The following is a 19,937-nucleotide window of genomic DNA, read 5'->3' on the forward strand; positions in this document are numbered from 1 at the left end:
AATTACACTGGTCAACAGCAAATTTTAATCAGAGATGGCTTTTTCTGACCGTAAACGTATTTTTGACGCTAATTAAAAAACGTGTCTTTATTTTTTTCTAGCACATTGATTTATGAGATATTTTCATTTTTGTTTGAAAGTTTGGCCTATAAAAGTTTACACAATATGTCACCCTCTATTAGTAGCCTGTATAATAGAATGAAACAGAAAAAAACAACTACAGTAATTTGAACCCTGCTTTTCCACTTGGTAATACAATAAAAACAACATAAATGGCTTGAAGTTTAATGCCGTGTTTACTTCCGCATCTATTTTTATCATCTGTACTGAATATTCCTCAACTGAATCTTAGTCTAAGTTTTGGCGTTTTTATATTGCTGTCTGTAGTAGAACCACACCCATAAAACCTTCATTACAGAAGGTGTGGATAAATTGATTCAGAAATTGTTGTTGCGTTTGGTAAAATTGCAAGATTTACTGTATTATTATGCTCGGCATATTTGTCCGTGAATAATTCATGGAGCTTCATGGCAAAATTCTGACATGCAGAAATTGTGTTTCTGTCATATTGAGGTTGTGATCCAAATTAGCATTTGGCTTTGGCAGAGCTCTGCACTCATTTGAGTCACATTCTGCTTTTTTTATGTGTTTTGCTGTATTACAATTAGTTTTTTTTTTTTTTTTTTTTTTTAAGGTCGTTTCCAAAAAGTGTCTTTTTTAAAGTTTTTTTTAAAGCGCAATCGGGCAAAAGTCAATTAGAAAAAATCAATTTAACATTAAAATGGTTTCTAATTTACTTTAGAATCACAATGCGCATGTACATTGTTTTTATTTTTATTAATGTATACCCTTTTTAACAAAACTGTCCAAAGAAGAAAAATCTCTTATACACAATTTAATATATAAGATATTAACTTTTAAAGCAATTAAGTGATTAAGAAAAATCAAAAGAAGAATTTGAGAAGAAAGACGAGGCCAATATGAGTAACACGATATGTTAATGTGTATTAGCCAGGATATGCTGTCAAGGCTTATCAAGTGTATTGAGGGGCAAAGCAGTCACATCAAGCTTTAATTGGCTATTAGTGGAGGTTCAAATGACCCAATCGATCGTTTAGTGCCTGTAGTGATGAGGCGCAAGTTTTTAAATGCGCATACGCTAATTTTGCCAACACACGCCTTAACCCTCTCGTGCCTCTGCACATCTTGGCTCTCTTGCAGTTTGCTCCCAGTTCTCCCGCGGAGTGTATGCAATCTTCGGATTCTACGACAAAAAGTCCATGAACACCTTGACGTCATTCTGCGGAGCTCTGCATACCTCCTTCGTCACACCCAGTTACCCAACCGACAACGAGGTGCAGTTCGTCATTCAGATGCGTCCTGCGCTCCGAGGGGCAGTCCTAAGTCTGATCTCGCACTACAAGTGGCAGAAGTTTGTCTACCTCTACGACACAGACCGGGGTAAGAGACAACCGTGAAATATACGGTACATTCACAAAAAATATCCCCCAGAGGCAAACTGTCTTGTCACTGTGGTCGTTCCTTCAAAAGGTACTGCTGTTACACCCTTGACATTTGACTTTTACAACGTGGGGACATACACTGCTTAGCAAATGTATTAGACAATGTATCATAAAAAAAAAAAGAAGAGACCATCCAGCATCTTGAAGTGCTTTAATGCCGACTCTTTCTTTAGAGGTTTTTTATTTGACTATTTTTGAACAGGAATGAGGAATTTTAAACTGAATTCAATGGCTCACTACATTTTCTGAGATGTCAGAATTCAAGATATTTTTATTTAATAAAATAATTAACCAAGCATAACATTAAACCACTGAAAGACATCTTTCTGTTCAGGAATACAAATGAGAAACTCAATTTGACATTTGTTTTGTAAACACTAATGGTGAGTATTCATGGATAACTAAAATAATTATATTTTAGATTACAAAAACCCTTCCATCCATTATTCAAGCCATTTTATCCTCACAAGGGTCGCAGGCGTGGAGCCGTCTTCTCAGCCGTCTCCAGCAGTAGGTGGTCTACACCCAGAACTGATTGCCAGCCAATCGCAGGATTTAGAAAAAAAATATTTTCGTAAAAGTATTTCTACATCATGGTGTATCACCTGTTACAGAAACAGAAAATTATTTTGATATTTAGCATTCCTGTTGATTTAGGGCATATGGCATATATCTTAAATTGAATGGTGGTCTAAAACAGCAGACCCCAATCTGTTTTTCGTCAGGAACCGGTTTAATGTAAAGACATATTTTGATGGACGGATACAGAAACGAATAAAATCAAATAATTAAATAACTCACCATTAAACTAAATGTATTTATTGAAATTAGTGAGACCTTTTCACTATTTTCTCTTTAACAAGCTGGTCCCAACTTGTACAAGTTGTAGGCTTTTATTATGAATCATTCACTGGCCTTTTCCCCAATTTGAAGGAGCTCTCCAAGTACATGAATGGTTTTTTTTTAAACTCATTTTTTCTAGCTTGTGGGCACACTTTTTTCAAGTATCAAATCAAGATGAGTGTTTTGACAGAGTGGATGCATCTGTTTAAAGAATAAAAAATAAATTAAAAAAACTTCTTCCAGAATCTGATCATTAATTGAATAGTTTTTGTTCATTCTGTGCAGCCTGGGACAGAACCAGTATCTGTCTGCGGTTGGGTGGTTGCGGACCCCTATATTAATACATTTGTTAAACACTCTACCTTTATACAAATGAGTAATAGGAAAGGCATCAATAGATCGGTGGCTAGAATGACATAATTGAGTCATAAGTCAGATAAAAGCCAATCACAATAGTCATAGATGTATGTAACATTCCTAGGCATGGCTGAATGATGTACCCATATTTCAGCATGGTACGGGACGAATGGCCGGGCCGGAATGCATCAGAAAATGAATCTTGTGGGGTACATTAGGATAAAATGTACCCTGGGTGGCAGATATGGACTACTGCTGTACCCCTATTTCTGACAGCGAACAGTGTGACAAGACACAGTATATTTCAGAATAGCATCTGCACACAAGGGTGAGCAGAGGATAGCCCGTAATACTCTCTAAGAGCCTTGTAATGCTTGAAATCATAACACAGCACTAATGTATACAGAAGTGCTATGTTATGTAAATCAGTACAAATAAATCAGCAGCTTGTATTAACACATAGCACTTGAAGAAATGGTGTCTCATGAGCAATAATCTTTGCCTACTTGGAACAGTTGGCTGGTTTGTGTCAGTTAATCTTCTGTATAATCATGTTGATAGTGGCTCGTCTGTCATGGGAAATGAGGTATGTCACATCTGCCGCTAAAATGTTTTCCTTTCTGAAATCGCAGGCGCTGCCTGCTTGCGGCTGCCGCGCTTTGTGCGGCATCAATGAGGGCTTTGTGTTGTCCTCAGATTGAATTGCCTTGTTGACAATAGACTCCGGTTTAATGCAGCAGTGCCTCATGTTTAGGATGGCCTGTCAACACGCTGAAGTGTTCATTTCGGAGGGATTTCTAATGTCAAATGAGAAAAGGAGCTCATTATCGCACAACGATATAATGATCCCCCTCCTACTGAAACTTCAGCACCTGTGCACGAGGGAGGTGCATGTTCATCATATGACAGACTGAGCTATTTTATGTCTTTGTCTTTGAGGGGAAACAAAATGACTGCGCCAGATAGCGTGGAAGCATAGTCTTCACACGTTCGCACGGATTTGAGATGTTTACTAGCTCGTTAATGGAAGATCCTAACCAGCAGATAAGCTTCAAGCATCCTGATTTCTCTCTGGCCCTTTCGGTCTTTCACCTCATCAATACCGCCCCTCTTCCTCCTTCTTTGAGGCAGGATATGAAGTCTGTCTTTGGGTCTTCAAGTCTGCTTCTCAGCTTGAAGGCCTTAATCCACCGCACAGCCTGCAGATAATGTGTGGTTAATTAGGGTCACTCTGACTAGAACACTCATCGGCTCTTCCCCGCGGATGCGAGCAACCCACACGTCCTTCAGCACGGCCGACACTGCTGAGCTACAGCCGCCGTCCCTCCATTTTGCCTTTACTGTGTGGCTGGGGGCAGGCTCGGATGGAGAGATGGGGGACAAGGAGGCTGGAAAACTAAAATAGAGGAGGTGGTGGAGTGAGAGTGATGGCGGACACTTAGTATAAAGAAAGTGGAGGGACCAGAGGGCATCAGAGGGAGGGCAACGCGAGAAGAGGAAAACAAAACACCGATTCAGTCAGCAATTAAGGCTACAGCAGGCGCGTGTGATTTACAGCCTGTTACCTGTGTCCAGACTATTCCCTGTGTAAAGTGGAGCCCCCCGTGCCAGAGCCCATGCCAAGTCACTTTTGCCTCCATCCCGACTGCTAGCGGTGTAAGACGATCCCTTATTAGTGGGAGGACATTGGCCCCAGGTGGGGATTAAAGTCGTTTATTGATGCTCTCGATCCAGCTCTTTGGGGGGCTTTGACACTTGGCTCATCAAGCAGACAGATGTGTCAGAGAGCCTCTACCTCCTCTTATCACCAAGTGCAGCTCCCCTGCTAATATGGACACACACTTCTGCTTAAACTAGGAGAAAGTGAAATGCAAACTATTCTTTTTTTTCTCCTCTGTCTTCCAAATATTCAGAAAGCAGGTGATTCATTTGTTTGGAACCTTGATTTAATGAAATGATTTGGGAAACGGAGTCATCCGTCAGCGCAGACTGTTCCTTGCATTTTTTTTTTTGTGGCCTAAAAGCACCCAACACAGTACAAAACAGTTGTGTACTTTTTCGTAGCATGAAAATACCCAGTACAGTAAAAAAAATATTTTTTGAAACGTTTTAAAGTTTAACCAGACTAACCTTATTGGTGATTTGGAGTATGGTAATGGCATGCAGCTGGTCGTGTCCGTCATTTAAGTCCGTCAGTTAGTCCGTCAGTAGTCCGTTGATCCGTCGGTCGGTCCAAGAAAAAAACGTCAGAAAAACGGGCGTCCGTCAGTGACAGAATGAAGGACCATGACTGACGGACGCAGTTAGCAACGCTTACATTGACGGCTGAAAATCCACTTCCGTCAGTCCGTCTATTTTACAAGGTGTCCCGTCATTCGTCAATCGTCAGCAAAAAGGGCGTCCGTCAGTGACGGACTGACGGACCGGTTCGTCAATCAGATGGAACGCCCACCTCTGATCAATATAGCCAAAGTAACATTCTGAGAGATGTGCTGATACCAAAGAGAAAGTTTGAAGAATGACCACTGTCAATAGACACACAAAATATGTTGAATTGTTCTAATTTCATATCAAATATCCTAAATTTACATGATGTACAACACAAAATCCCATGATACAATTTATTATTTGTGTTATCTTAGTAAAAGCCTTGATCATCCACAATAATGGAAGTGACTTTTCAATTATTCTCTCTATTGGGAGAAAACGGGAGGAATAATAAATAATATTCACTCGCCGAGTCCCACCGAAAGGTTTTACTCAGTCAATAGAAAAGATTAATTACAGGCATGCTATTCATTTGGTGCTGCTATTTGGCCGGCAAAAAGGCTTTTAGGCCTTAGTGTAGCACGCTCACATCCGCAGAGTGATGGCTCATATGCGTCAGGCTTAGAACTAGAGGCAAATAGAGGTAAATTTGTGCCCCAAATGCCAAAATCAGACTGCTCTTTGAAAGCAGACGTTGTAATGAAGCATCCACACTGGAAGCAAATTGAAGCTCTATAGGACGGGTTATACCATCTTAATTGGGACTATGCATCTTTTATTTCGAGTAATTGACATGATGTGTGTGTGTGCATAGTAAAATTCAATATCCTGATAAAAACATTACCGCTAATATTCTCTCTTATGTTCCAAACAATAAAGCAAATCCTCTATGCTCTCTTGTTTTCGCCATCCTTTCCAATTTCCCCTGAAAACACAGACTCTGACAAGGGTGCTGCTTGATTTTGTGGGGGTGGTCAGGTATGGACACACAATTGCCAGGTCTGTGCAGCAGAGACAGATGATTACAGACATTATTGTCTCTCCTGGGCACAATCAACCCCTGATTCAGCAATCTCACCCCAATTTGATTTATGAGTCACACACAGTTTTTTGTTCTCTGCCTGACCATCCTGACAGTGTCCTTATATGATTATACCTTTGGTTTATGTGCGACATGTCACTATGGCTCCAGTGCTATACCTGGAGCGATCTTAATGATCCTCAAGCATGGCTTCCACCAACAGCACCACCAATCAACTGTGATCACTTAATGCTGACATGGAGGGGACTGATATACATGTATATATATATATATATATATATATATATATATATATATATATGTGTGTATGTGTATATGTATATATATGTATATATATATATATATATATATATATATATATATATATATATGTTTTTAGCTTTTTAGCTGCCAGGAAGCACCGTCATGATGTGATGATGAATATGATGATGATGATGATGATGACGTGAACCGGCGCAAGCCAGGGGACATCACGAAGATATTTAAGATTGCCTAATAACACAATACTATTGGGTTTTGTTGCACGTTTTCACTTTTTATTTTGTTATTTTGTAATAAAAGTAATTATTGCAAAATAAGGCAACGTTATTTTAGGAGGCGAACGAACGTCTTTCACTCCCGGGTCATAGCTATCAGTGGTTTTTTTTTCACCTCGTCAGTGAAATGGGCGTCTGCTAGAGGGCAGACTATGTCCGTGAGAACAATACTGCAGGGAGGGAACACACATAAAAAAAAGCACACCAGTGTTGTGCAGGCTTAGCAAGGCAGTCTTGCTTTTTAAAAGAACCCAGAACAACACTTCAGTCGAGATTTGACCCAGTTAGGGATGATTAGAGGGACGGATGAAAACCTACCTCCATTCTTGCCTGGTCTTTTTAAAAAAGTTCTCGTCCTCCGTCCAACCGTCCACAAAATGAACGGACGAACCGTTCCGTCCCTGGGACGGAATGCCCATCTCTGTATATATGTTGTATGAAAGTTAACATGTGTTAATGTTAAAATGTTACTTTAACATTGCTTGTACGATCACTCCTAATCCTAACAGTTGTAAAGGTTTTATGACAGTGACAGTGGGAAAAAAAATGTTTCCAAATCCAAAACAATTGAATGCTGACGAGCGAACCGGAACTGATTATTCACCATTTGCAATAAAACAATTGCATAACCTCATAAGCCTGCCATGCCTGGTTATCATTACTCAGTTATGGCTGAACTGTTACTGTTATTGTGACAACTCTTTTGGAGAAAGACTGAGCAAATTAATATAAATCCTCTTTGCGCTTCCACACTAGCAACAGCCAAGTCAATTGCTGTCCGTATTAATTATTTCATGACTGTGGGCAGCATCTCTCAACATTGTCGAGAAGCATTTTGGTGCAAACATCCACTGGGACTTGAGAAGGAAATTATTTGACTTTGACAACCACATATCAATGTCACCGTGGCCTTATAAGACACATTTTTGACCATCCGCCCAGAATGCAGCCAAAGCTATTCATGGCAAAATCTCAGGGTCAATATTACAATCACATCATCATAATTCTGACAAAACCAGCACCACCTTTCCTATAGGCAATACTATACAATTCCAATGTATGTACATGTGTGCCAGAGAGAGTGAGAGAGAGAGAGAGAGAAAGAGAGAGGGAGAGAGAGAGAGAGAAAGACGGACAGACACCTTGAGTGCTAAGTGTAGTTTGCATGTGAATAACAGCCTCTTTTACAGGTTTGGTACAAAATATGGATTGCTAAATTAGTTGTTGGCAGAAAACTACAAAAATTTATTGAGCAGCAGTATACACGCGCTGGCAGGGCAGCTTCATTGGACTCTTCCAAGGCAACAAATGTGCTCGAAACCTGCCTGATGACAGAATGGAAGAAAAGTGAGAGACCCCCATCAAAACATGGAAGACTGGGAGGGAACATACTGGAATTCCTGGTAAACCGGGAGCCAAAACAGAGTGCAACTTTCAGCCTCGTCCCTCCATGGCCCATCATGCATACTATTATAGACCATGAGGAAAGTTAGCAGGACTTTATTTAATACGAAGAAAAAAAAAATCCCACAGTGCACTATATTTCGTGGTGGCCGTCGTAAACATAGTGTACCTTAATCATCTGTGCTTAACAGAGAGAGGAAAAAAAAAAGATCAAACTATGTGAAGACACAAAGTTTGAACCTTCTCTCAAAGTAAGCTGAAATACCTTTCAATATCCCATAAGGAAACGTCAATTACATCCAGTACCTGCATTAGGGACAATGTTGTGCCTCATGCGGTTTTGTTGCACCACACAGTCAATATGCTGTCTGGAACTCCGTCTGTACAGTTCTAAGGGAAATGAACCTGTGTTCACAGCAAACACAGCCATTTAATTTACTTCCATCATTTAACGGCTCGACAGGTGAACCTGTACTTGAAACAGTGTTCAATGTCATAAGCTCATTACAGCACTGGGAAGTTGAGTGTTCTTTAAAGAGAAATCTGCCAGATGGAAACTGTATCCCAGAATTCAGTGCAGAAATATCCCTGAGGTACTTCTTTCATTCCCTTTGTCAATATTTCCAATGACCCCACACTGCAGCTCAGTCCATTGAAGCAAGACTATTCGGAACAATAAAAAGCTGTATTGATCATATGGGGTTTAGGAACACAATAAGAAAAGTTTATTACGAGGCGATAAATCTGATAGATTGGCAGCTCACCAGTTGGCCAGTTACTCTGTCATTGCAACATAACGTATTATCAAACATTACAAGGATTTTAAGACGATTGGATTCAAATTTCAAGTTTCATTGGGTGCCCTGACAACATACACTAAATCAGCAACAAAGTTTACGGTGGAACTAATTTTTTACTAGAATATCGTCGCTGTCATGTGAAAAACACTTATCTCCATTTTTAATTCATTTTCTTATTTTTACATGAATCACGTTTCCGCGTTACAGACATCGCAATAAAGTGAAAATGAAATAAGTTTCTAAAATTGGAGATACGTGTTTTTCACAGGACAGCGACGATATGTTCCATGCTGGTCCACTAGTTGAAATACGGCATTCTGATTAATATTTTGTTTGTGAAATATAAATTATGCAGCAAAATTAACCCACATTTACCCATTCCAGGGGAATCCTTACCTCCCTTTTTGAAACAAAAAAAGTCTGAGTTTCCCTCATTTCAGGTTTAGCAGACTCTGCGTTTTCGCTAAACCTGCTTTGTGAAACGGACCCCTGATCAAATGTGTTTGTTTTGACCACAGCAATAACATGTCTCTGTAGTATCCATACATGCTGTTGATGAGCTGTTAAACGGGCAGACAAGATCAATCCGCCCTGACTCAGTTGGCAGCGAGACGTGCCAATAGGGCCAAGAGGCTTGTGAATGGGAGGATGGGATGACCGCATGTTGTTAGCCTCATCTCTACTGTCTGCTACCAACCTAGATAGAACGCAAGAAAGAGAGCAATCAGACAGAGAGAGACTAACAAACGGCAACCTTACACCTTCATCTTCAACAAAGCCTCTAATTGGCCATCCAGAGACTGTTGCCTATGTTGCTTAAACAGTCAAGCACTAAATGGCTCCCTCTGCTCTCCTGGATGCCTTTGATGGCCCGACACATCAAGCCTGTGCTATAATTTGATCGCGCTGTTTTGCCATTGCTCGCAGTGTTGTAAACAAGGCCAGCGTATGAACTAAGCTGGCCACTTTCCATTGATTCAACTCACAGAGACACACATGAAGCAGGTTTGGTTTTTCCTCAATAGAGCTTTTGTTTGTTGCATGTTTTCACCTCGGGGTTTAAATACAATTGCAGAACACTTTATTAGGCACACCTCTACCCTCTAATGACATCAAGTAACAAAAGCTGTACCAAACATTACAATTAAGGATATAGGAAATAAGGTCTGAGCGCAACTGTTTGGAAAATAAGAGCATTGTTCAGTTGTGCCATTCGGTTATTCAGAGTGCGCCCAAAAAGGAGTGCCAGAGCACGCTCTAGTCACTTCAACTGGAGACGCGGTGCGCCCAGTGCATTAGGCGGTACGGATGGAAACTGTTCAAGCATGAGCTGCGTGAGCTGCTGATTGGTTTATAACATAAGCTGCATTCGGAAATGAATGGGAGGGGAGTGGTCTCTCCGAACACACATCACTCACAGTGGTATTAGAGTGTCAGAGTGATTTTCTGAATGCACCCCAAATCACATCTACTGTATATATCTATCCATCTATTTATCAACTGTATCTAACATGCTAGCTATCAATTGAATTTCTCTCTCTCCATTATATGTTATATATAGTATTTATACACTACCCCAGATAGTTTTATTTCATGTAAATTCCCACTTTTATTTATGAAATGCAAAATAGTTAGCTGGATGCATGCATATACTGTAGTGTAGAACGCATGACATTTCCTTGTGTTTGCTGTCTCATCCCAGCCACCATAACGGCTCATCAGCTGATCCCAGTTGAAACTCTGCACAAACACATGAATTGTGTGCTTCGTTGGCCTTCTCCTTCACGCCTGCTACATAACAACTAAATTATGCATGCATCCGAAGAATGAAATCAGCTCGGACACGCTGACAAGAAAGGGCATGGCAAGCGAGCCCATAAAATGCACATGAAAAATAGCATTAAAGAAATTTGAATGAGGCCATGGATCACTGGTGTTTCCCTTTATTTTGCACACAAACTGATATCACAGATGAATTGGCATTCCTGTAATCATTGAGTTCAACTTGCGAGAAGCACCACACTATTACCCCTTGAAAAGAACACATCTATTGCCTTTAAAAACATGAGATAGAGAGAGAGAGAGAGAGTCGTCTGTCACAGTGATCACACAATAAAGCGCCATGCTTTTCCAATTTTTACAGGCGAAGCTGGAATAAAGCCATTCCGCCACCTACTCAATGCTGGCCTCAGCCACCATAAAATCACTGCTGGGAGCCTCATTTCCACTCAAAGAAAACCACCAAGTTCAAAAGCTCATTTGAATATTGTGCTAGTTGATGAAGGAATGCAGAAAACAACTCATGGACTATAGATGTTCATCACAAGCACACATCTTTCCTTTTCTGCCTCACTTTCGGATTGCTTGAACAAGCACACTTTGTGGTGTCCATACGAAACACACTCACACACACATACTATCAATGTACTGTATATGTGCTGCAATGGAGAAAAAGGGTAACAAAGGCAGGCAAGAGAGAGATGGTGGCATTTTAGTGAGTCTGTGGGTGGATATTCCCCTCCCCTCTGCATGTATGCACTTCGGAAGATACCGGCAACACGCTGCTTCTGTTTGATTTGACATGTGCTGTCTTTTTGATTAGCACACTTGGCAGCCAAACTGTTTTGGTTTGAGACTCACTGTAAACACCACATGAAAGTCTTGGCTTCACACTTTTCGGCTACTTTTTGCTTTCACTTCACACTCCCGCTCCTCCAAACGACTAAAGCTCTTTTCTCCAGTTGGCAGGGATGCCGGGAGAAGTAGTAGACCTTGCTGCAATAAGACATCACTGTTCAGGGCAGATGGCGGACAGGGTGTGTGGCGTGTGGTTTTCTGAGTCCGCAGCTCCCCCATAAAACAAAACTGCACCTTTCAGACTGGCCTTTTATTGTGGCCAGTCTAAGGCAGACCTGTGCTCTAATCATGGTATCTAATCAGCATCTTGATATGACACATTAAAGGTGGGATGGATTATCTCGGCAAAGGAGAAGTGCTCACTATCACAGATTTGGACTGGTTTGTGATTTGAGAGAAATGATGATATTGTGTATGTGGAAAACGTTTTAGACCTTTGAGCTCATCTCATAAAAAAAATGGTCTTGCTTTATATTTTTGTTGAGTGTGTGTGTACCATTGGTCCAGCAGGATATAGGGTGGGGTTAATTGTCACTTGCAAGAGACAAAGCAAGTAACTTAAAGAGAAAGCCAACACCCAAAATATTTTGCAATAATATGTTCTATGCGCTTTCACTATAGTCTAAACATGGCATTCTGATTAATATTGCGTTTGTGGAATACGAGTTAAGCAGCAAAATCCACACGGTTTTTAGCCATCTCAGGGGGCGGCCATTTTGTCACTTCTTTCGACTGAAAATGACATCTCATTTTCTCAAGTAACAACCAATCACGGCTCACCTGTTTTCTGAAGCTGAGCCATGATTGGTCGTTATCTGAGCCTTGAGCAACTGTGATGTCATTTTCGGTCGACAGAAGTTACAAAAAAGCTGCTCCCTGAGAAGCCCTGAAATGGCTAAAAATGGCTGGATTTTACTGCTAAATTCATGTTCCACAAACACACTATTAATCAGAATGCCATGTACCGACTAGTGGGCCTACATAGAACATATTCTTGTATAGATTTTTTTGCGGTTGACTTCTCCTTTAAAACTGAGGGTGACTTTGATGTAAGCCTGTGACAGACAGACAGTTAAGTTACCATGTAACTGATTTGAATTGTGGAAAAAAAACACATATATGACTTTGTTATAGCAAACCAGTCTAGAATATATCCTCCCTACATTAAATGCCACACTTTTACAGCCTCTTCTACGTTCTCAATTATAGACCACCATCAGACTTTAATCGCAGTAGAATTCTATGAGGTGTTTAAAACCGCAAACCATCATTTTAGACTTACACCTATGGGCCAATGCCAAATGACTAATGAGAGACAATATAAAGGCTTTATGAAGCCAAAGATTGTATTTTCCACTGTGCAAACACAGGGGGGATCCTCACAGAATTCTCTGAGCATACTTAGCCAGGAGGCAAATAGTCAGCAAGCTCTAAATAGTGTTTAGAAGGAACTATTTATTTTGGCTAGCTCACAAGACAAGAGAGACAATGCATCATTGGGAATATGAAATCAATGGTGCATACTTGGAGATTCATAGTGCTATTCATTTTATTTTTTTGTGAGATGGTAGAAGAGATTGCGTAGTCAATATTAATAATATTAATTCACTTTTAATGTAGCGGGTAGAATGGCGTTGTAGTGGTTTGGAGAACCGCCTAAAAGTCAAGCGTTTATAGGTTTGAATCTCAGCTTGGCACTGTGTGGAGTAAGCATGCAATGTTCATTAAGACTCTAAATTGCCCTTAGTTGAGAATGTGAGTTTGACTGCATTAGTTTAGTTGTTGGTTTGTTTACATCAGTCATCAAAATGAACACTCAGGGGCGCCACCAGGGATTTGGGGCCTTGTGCAAAAACATGACTTTGAACGCCACCGCTTCAATCCTGCAAATTGAAAATAATATTTCACAGGTTCCTGTGAAGTCATGTACCCTCTGTCACACCCTAAAAGTAGCATGACTTTTTTTTAAAAGCCTTTTAGAGAAGGCTAAGTAACAGTGCAGCCAATTTATCTTGATTCAATCTGGAAACCAATTTGAAGGATCCATTTGGACAATTTAATTATTTTATTTTATTTCATTATAAACACTATTGGATTTTTGTATTTAATGTCATTGCATGTGAATGTTTTCACCACATTTTATTTTATTATTTTTTACAAAATGAATTTTCCCACTCAGAAAAATGCAGACTGTGTTCGAATTGTGGAAATTCAAGGACGAAATGTGGTGTGGTCCTGCAAATGTCCCAGTGTGTAAATTGCTTTCCTATTTCAGTGGTGTGGAGTCCTAAATGTGTTATCAAGCCAAGTCCACAGTTATGAGCCTAAGCCATTATCTTGTTAGATTCCATTTAGTTGTTCCTGATGCTCTCGGGGACCTAAGACAGTGCTCAGTGGGCTGTGTCGCCCTTTCGCAGACCTTCATTTTGCTGTGCATTGGCAAGTTAAGAGTAGAGAGCAGCCGCAGTTACAGTTAAAGTCATGATCATGTGGGCATTTCATTTTGATTCTTTAAGGACTCCTGGGGGGCGATTCAAGCTAACGTGCCCTTATGTTTCGGGAGAAATTGTGTTTGAATGCTAGAATGCGGAATGAAAAAAAAATGGAATGTATAATGAGATGGAAAGATATTGAATGAAATGGAGTCATGTGGGACAAAATGGAAGGATATGGAATGAAAGTGAACTACATGGAATGATTTTGATTAATATTGAATGATACGGAATCATGTGGAAAGATATTGGTGAAAAATGTGCAATATGTTGGCAACAAAAAAAAGTGGAATTTTTGCTGTGTGTATTTTGGGAACTCAGAATATTATTCCCAAGGTGAATCAAGCTGAACATTTTGATTACTGTATGGAAAAGATGTGAATCTGTCGAGCCAGAAAAGCCAACAGTGTGTTGCGGTTAAAGTGTGTGCCTGGAGAAATGTGCAATATGGTTCTGTAATTTGCCTAGTTTGCCGGGGTCAACTGTGTGATATGCAAGAGGGTTGCAAAGGAGGGTGTGCAGGAGATGGAAGCCTGTGACACCCTGCACCCGGTCGGCCCTAATGAGAAGCAGGAAACCAGAGGAGCCGGGCAATGAGATTAGATGCAATTCAATTACAGCTGAGCCACAACGGGTGACGTTTCAGAACTCATCCTGTTAAAATCTGACTCACAGGCAAAGAGGAAGACGGCACTCGCCGCCACAAGTCTGATTTATACGCATAGTGAGTGTCAAAAGGCTCAGGCGGGATTTGATAGCAGACTGCAATGTCGGGATATCTGTTTAAAAAGGAAATGATTGAGTTTCCATTAGGGATGTTCCGATCAGGTTTTATGACACCGATACCGATACCGATCATGCATGAGTGAGCTCGGCTGCGACAATACACTCTCTGGTGGAGCTACGTCTGTGAAGGATTTGCGTCTCGGTAGCACGTCACTAGCGAGGCTCAAAATGGGCAAGCAGACGGTGGAATGCGGTGTCTTCCACCAACGAGAATGGTTGGGCATCAAGTCCGATAAATTTCATTATTTTCCTGGTTATTTGAGTTGCCTTTTGCCTGTCGCGCTGATATGGGTTTGAGTTGGTCAGCATGGGCTGCGTTAGCTGCCGTTTCATTGCTGCTGCTGCTTCAATGCAGTGAGCCTCGTAAACTCACCATAGTCTTCCAATTGCTTGTTCTTCAAATGTCGGATTAAGTTGGTTGTGTTGAAACTTGTGGCCATGCTCTCCCTGCAAGGTACCTTTTCAAGGCATATATTACCAGACGCAAACTACACACAGCACACCGCATGAGCTGTGGGTGATCGGATTCTTTGATCGGCAATAAACGGCTTTGATCGAATGTGCCGATCACGTCATTTTTCACGAAAATCGGCCGATCATTATCGGTGCCCGATCGATCGGAGCATCCCTAGTTTCCATCCATCACTGCAGTGTCTGCGTGCACTCGGGCACACAGTTGTTCCAAGTGGGTGTTGAGGATTGAAAAAAGCGACTGAACTCCGAGGTCTCGCTGCGAATGTGCCCCTTCACGCATTCAGATTAGAAACACACGCACACACATCGCCTGCCCACGCTTCGTCTTGGTTAAACTTTGATGACAAGTTTGTACGGTCAGACAAAGGAAACAAGCATGCCTTGTGTAGGAAAAACATCAGTGGCTAGTGCAGTTATGCAATTATAGATATCACAGTCCGTGTTTTATAACACACTCAATAAATAAATTCATTTTTAAATGCTTCGGACTTGACATTGTGTGCACTGATAAGGCAAACAGCCTCAAAAGGTGTGGCACACATTAAACTTCATGCCTTAACTGATTGGGTAAATGCATAATAGAACCTATGAAGTAAAAAAAACACATTGATTACTACTAGGGCTGCAAACACAATTTCCCAGTGCTGACTTGAACTAAAATACAATTCGGCCGTTAAAAACGAATACCGAATCAGAATTTTCAGATTCGAGGGAGAATAAAACATAGCATATTGTCGCGTGTACTAATGTCACAGGAATGTTTGAATGGCAACCCATGTACGTATGTTCCCTAGATTCTAGTGTTCAACAAGCATGCGTTTCTACCACTAAAGCGCTGTTGCGTATTTCTACCTTTACAGCCGGAAAGCGGATACGTCATTTTCTTTTTTTTTAACCAATTCTTAGTCTTTTAGCCAATGAATGCATCAGAATATAAACGTGATGGTGTTGTGAGCCACCATAAGATTTTTTCCAAGCAGTAATGGACGTAGACGATTGCGGAAGCTCTGAAATAAGTGATACAGAGGGCGCGCTTGTGGAATTTGAAACATGGATCCAGCCGATTGTGCTATATAATTCAGACACATCGCTGGCGTCAGGCCAAAACCTTGTACCTCCAAATTAGTCACTTTTCAGGAGAACCTAAAAAATGATTGTGATTTTGTTCAACAATTTGCATTGCATCTTGAAAGAGAGCAAGCCGCTTTTAACACTTTAGATTGGTCAGTAATGTGTAAAAATAACACCCACACGTCTGGACTGACCAATAGTATATCCTCTTTTTAAAAAAAAATCATCAAAATGTGACGTGAGGTTTTGGCCCGATGCCAACGATATGTTTGTAGACAATGATGATATCGAGGGCTTTTAAACAGAAAAGAGGATGGCTTTTTTTTTTTTTTTTTTAAATCAAAGTAGTGCTTCTTTTGCACTGAAACTTTATTTTTACATTTTTGATTGACACAATAAATAGTAATAAACCCAGGCCTCTGTGAAAGCCACATCTAAACTCTCTTTTAGAAGGTGATTCTAAAGTGAAACTGAGGTTTAAGAGGGATGTTTCGGCCAGGCATTTTAGGCGTTAATGGGTTAAAGGGAATCAAAGGACACACTTTGATTTGTCATGATTGAAGTTGGCTGTGACCACTACCACAGTGGCGCCGCCGTCCCGCTTGCATATCCGTCGGCCTGCACTCATCTGCAAAATTTGTGACAAAAAAAACTCCTGCAAAAACTAAAACTGCAAACTCGCTCTTTAAGGTTGGTTAGCCTTGATATAAAGGGATCCATAAATATTTCTCTGAGAGTGTCAATCAAAATAGAGCATTGTTATTTTTGTAAATGAAGACTTATTGTTTGTACGTCATTATGCTGTGCAGATGGACCAATTTGGTACTGCCAGAAATGGAGGTTTATTTGACAAAGAATAATAGATTCTTTTCAATGGTTTTGCTTGGTTAGTTGCATGACTGACTACACAGACTACATATTCAACCAACAAATGCATGCATTGTATCTACTGTATTCTTGATTTAAGACTGAGACAGTCGTGGTGCTGTGGTCAGATGAAGTAACACTCTTGGGGTTTAGTTAATTGTACATGTTTTAAAAGTTGGCCTAAGGCACACCAACTTTAGAGCTGACTTTTGAAGAAACAGGACTAAAAGTAATCAATTTCTTGACAGACTATTTACTTCTAACCAGATCCCATCTGCTAATTTCCATACAAATGTAAAAGCAGGCAAGCATGGAATCTTCCTTGAATCTTCAATGAATCCAATTGTTCACATGCATAGCGTTTGTGGGTTGCCACAGGCAGGTAGAGAGGAAAATATCAGCAATTTCAAAATAAAAGCTTGGTGTGATTCTTATCTCATTGATAAAACTCCCGTGCTCACTGTAATTTGCATAATTTGTGGCTTTCTTTCACATCCAACATTTTTGAATTTTCATACTACGGGATTACTTATTCCTTAGAAAAGCAGTATATAGAAATTTGTATTAAGTATGCTGCAGTAAAGTCAACAAAACAAATACATATCCAATAATCTGTGATGCTTTTCATGCATACTTTATTTGTAATTATAGTCATACGCCATGATTATTAGGAAGGTGATGGTTCATTGATCTTTTTGCCTACACCAGCCCTTCACTCAATGGGTCCCAGCCCACCAGAGAACATTTTAACCCAGTTAAACTGCATGACATCTCTTAATGCGAGAAGCTTTTATTGCTGGGAAGCCTGCCATGCTATCCAGCTGGCTCGAGGTTGGTGAGGTTCTGAGCGTTTGCCTCAGGAAAATGAATAATGCATCTGTGTTATTCAGATCGTCACTTTTCAACTTTGGCTGTAGGTACCACAGATAGGAGAAAGTGCAGCGCATGAGAGACTGCTGCTGTGTGCCGCTGTGCTCATGGAAAATGAGTGACACTTCACAAAAGCTTCAACTTCACTTCACTGTCTGACATTTTTCCCAGTCAAAAATTTGGGCTTTTGTATTGTAAAACTCCAACCCATCGACCGTTGATGTAAAAGTCTACACACCCCTGTTCGAATGTCATATTTTTGTCAAATAAAATATTGGAACAAGATAAATCATTTCAAATCTTTTATGGTTTTATTATATGCTATGTTCCAAAGAAAACAAAGTTGAACTTTTTGTTCATCAATTCAAAAGCTATTTTGGGCGTTCACAAAAGAACACCATACATACCTTCATAATAGCTGCACAGAGCGCCGTACACAAAACATAAAACAATAATAATAATAATGAGAATAATAAAAATAATAATAATATCATGAATTAGTGAAATTAGAGTTATATTCCCTGCTGTTGCACATATGGTTTGAAGCTGTTAATAGATGAGAGAGGAGCAAGATTGAAGTCTCAGTTGACGAGAGCACCAGAATCATATAATTACACATATCAAGGATCAGAGCATGCATGCCGTCACTCACGTTTGCTACAAGCTGAGTTTAGAAGTAAACAAACAACTATACTTTTCTTACAGCCGATAGTTCGTCCGTTGGCAATAACACACAAACAGAAAGATTGGTTCACTTTTTCAATTCATACGAGTGAAGCATAGTGATTGCAGGCTTTGGGGCTGTTTTTCTTCAGTTGGAACTGGGGCCTTAGACAAGCGAGAGGAAATTATTAACCATTCCACATACGAATCAGCGTAAGCACAAAATCTTCAGGCTTCTGGTGGAAAACAAAAACATTTTATATAAGGCCTACTAGAACATCTGAACTTTATTTAGCAACAGAGGCACTTTTAGATGGAGCAGTTGTGTGCTGATTAAATAATTCTGAACACAGGTATGTCCCAATTATACGTGTGCGAGATTTGTATCCCCCCTCTAAAAGATAAGGCAGGATATAATTAACATTAAAGCGGAAGTCAACCCCCATTTTTTTCATCAAGAATATGTTCTATGCAGGCCCACTAAGTGAAATACGGCATTCTGATTAATATTGTGTTTCTGTAATGTAAGTTAAGCAGCAAAATCCACCCACTTTTAGCCATCTTAAGGGGCGGCTATTTTGTCACTTCTGTCGACTGAAGACGACATCTAAGTTGCTCAGGGCTCAGATAATGACCAATCACAGCTCACCTGTTTTCTGAAGCTGAGCTATAATTGGTCGTTATCTGAGCCCTGAGGGTGTGTGATGACATTTTCAGTCAACAGAAGTGAAAAAATGGCCGCCCCCTGTGCTAGCTAAAAAAGGGTAGATTACTCATATTCCACAAACGCAATATTAATCAGAATGCCGTATTTCAACATATTCTGGAAAAAAATATGTTTGGGTTGACTTACGCTTTCATTTATATATATATATATATATATATATATATATATATATATATATATATATATATATATATATATATATATATATATATATATATATATATATATATATCACAGAAAATCTTACATTTGATCAGGGCTGTGTAGACTTTTTATGCCCATAGTACAAGTGGATATTGATTTCCTGCAGACAATACACATGTTTACACTCAACATGACTCATTTTTTTCATGTGAGTTCCTAGTGAATTTTCATCAGTCGGAAATCATATCGAGTGAGTTCAGTTGGTCCCTTAATGTGTGAATAGGGTGGTTGTAGATCTACTTCATATATGGAGTACTTTTAGAAAACGTGTGTTGTAAATTGGCACTACTGAAATACATTTGAATTAAATTATTATAAAGTGGTCCACCAAAAAGTGCATTTTTGTGAAAACCAGCTCTTTCACGACGTTGGT

The 19,937-nt window shown here is 40.0% G+C and overlaps 1 protein-coding gene and 1 long non-coding RNA gene across 11 annotated transcripts in view; one reads left to right on the forward strand and one right to left on the reverse strand.

Moving 5' to 3' along the window:
- LOC147151595 (uncharacterized) overlaps positions 1-19,937 on the reverse strand; it is a 195,197-nt gene that overhangs the window by 60,995 nt on the left and 114,265 nt on the right. The window lies entirely within an intron of this gene.
- Positions 1-19,937, forward strand: part of LOC147151596 (glutamate receptor 3-like) — a 105,908-nt gene that overhangs the window by 35,282 nt on the left and 50,689 nt on the right. For all 4 annotated transcript variants that reach the window (XR_015090315.1, XM_086057363.1, XM_086057341.1 and 1 more), the window contains exon 3: positions 1,222-1,461. Coding sequence is in view for 3 of the 4 variants with exons in the window: in XM_086057363.1 (XP_085913489.1) it covers positions 1,222-1,461 (240 nt within the window). In the remaining variant the exon portion in view is untranslated. The remainder of the gene's footprint in view (positions 1-1,221; positions 1,462-19,937) is intronic.

This window comes from Filicampus tigris, chromosome 2, assembly GCF_054856515.1.
Source record: "Filicampus tigris isolate MCC_2025a chromosome 2, RoL_Ftig_1.0, whole genome shotgun sequence".
NCBI lineage: Eukaryota > Metazoa > Chordata > Actinopteri > Syngnathiformes > Syngnathidae > Filicampus > Filicampus tigris.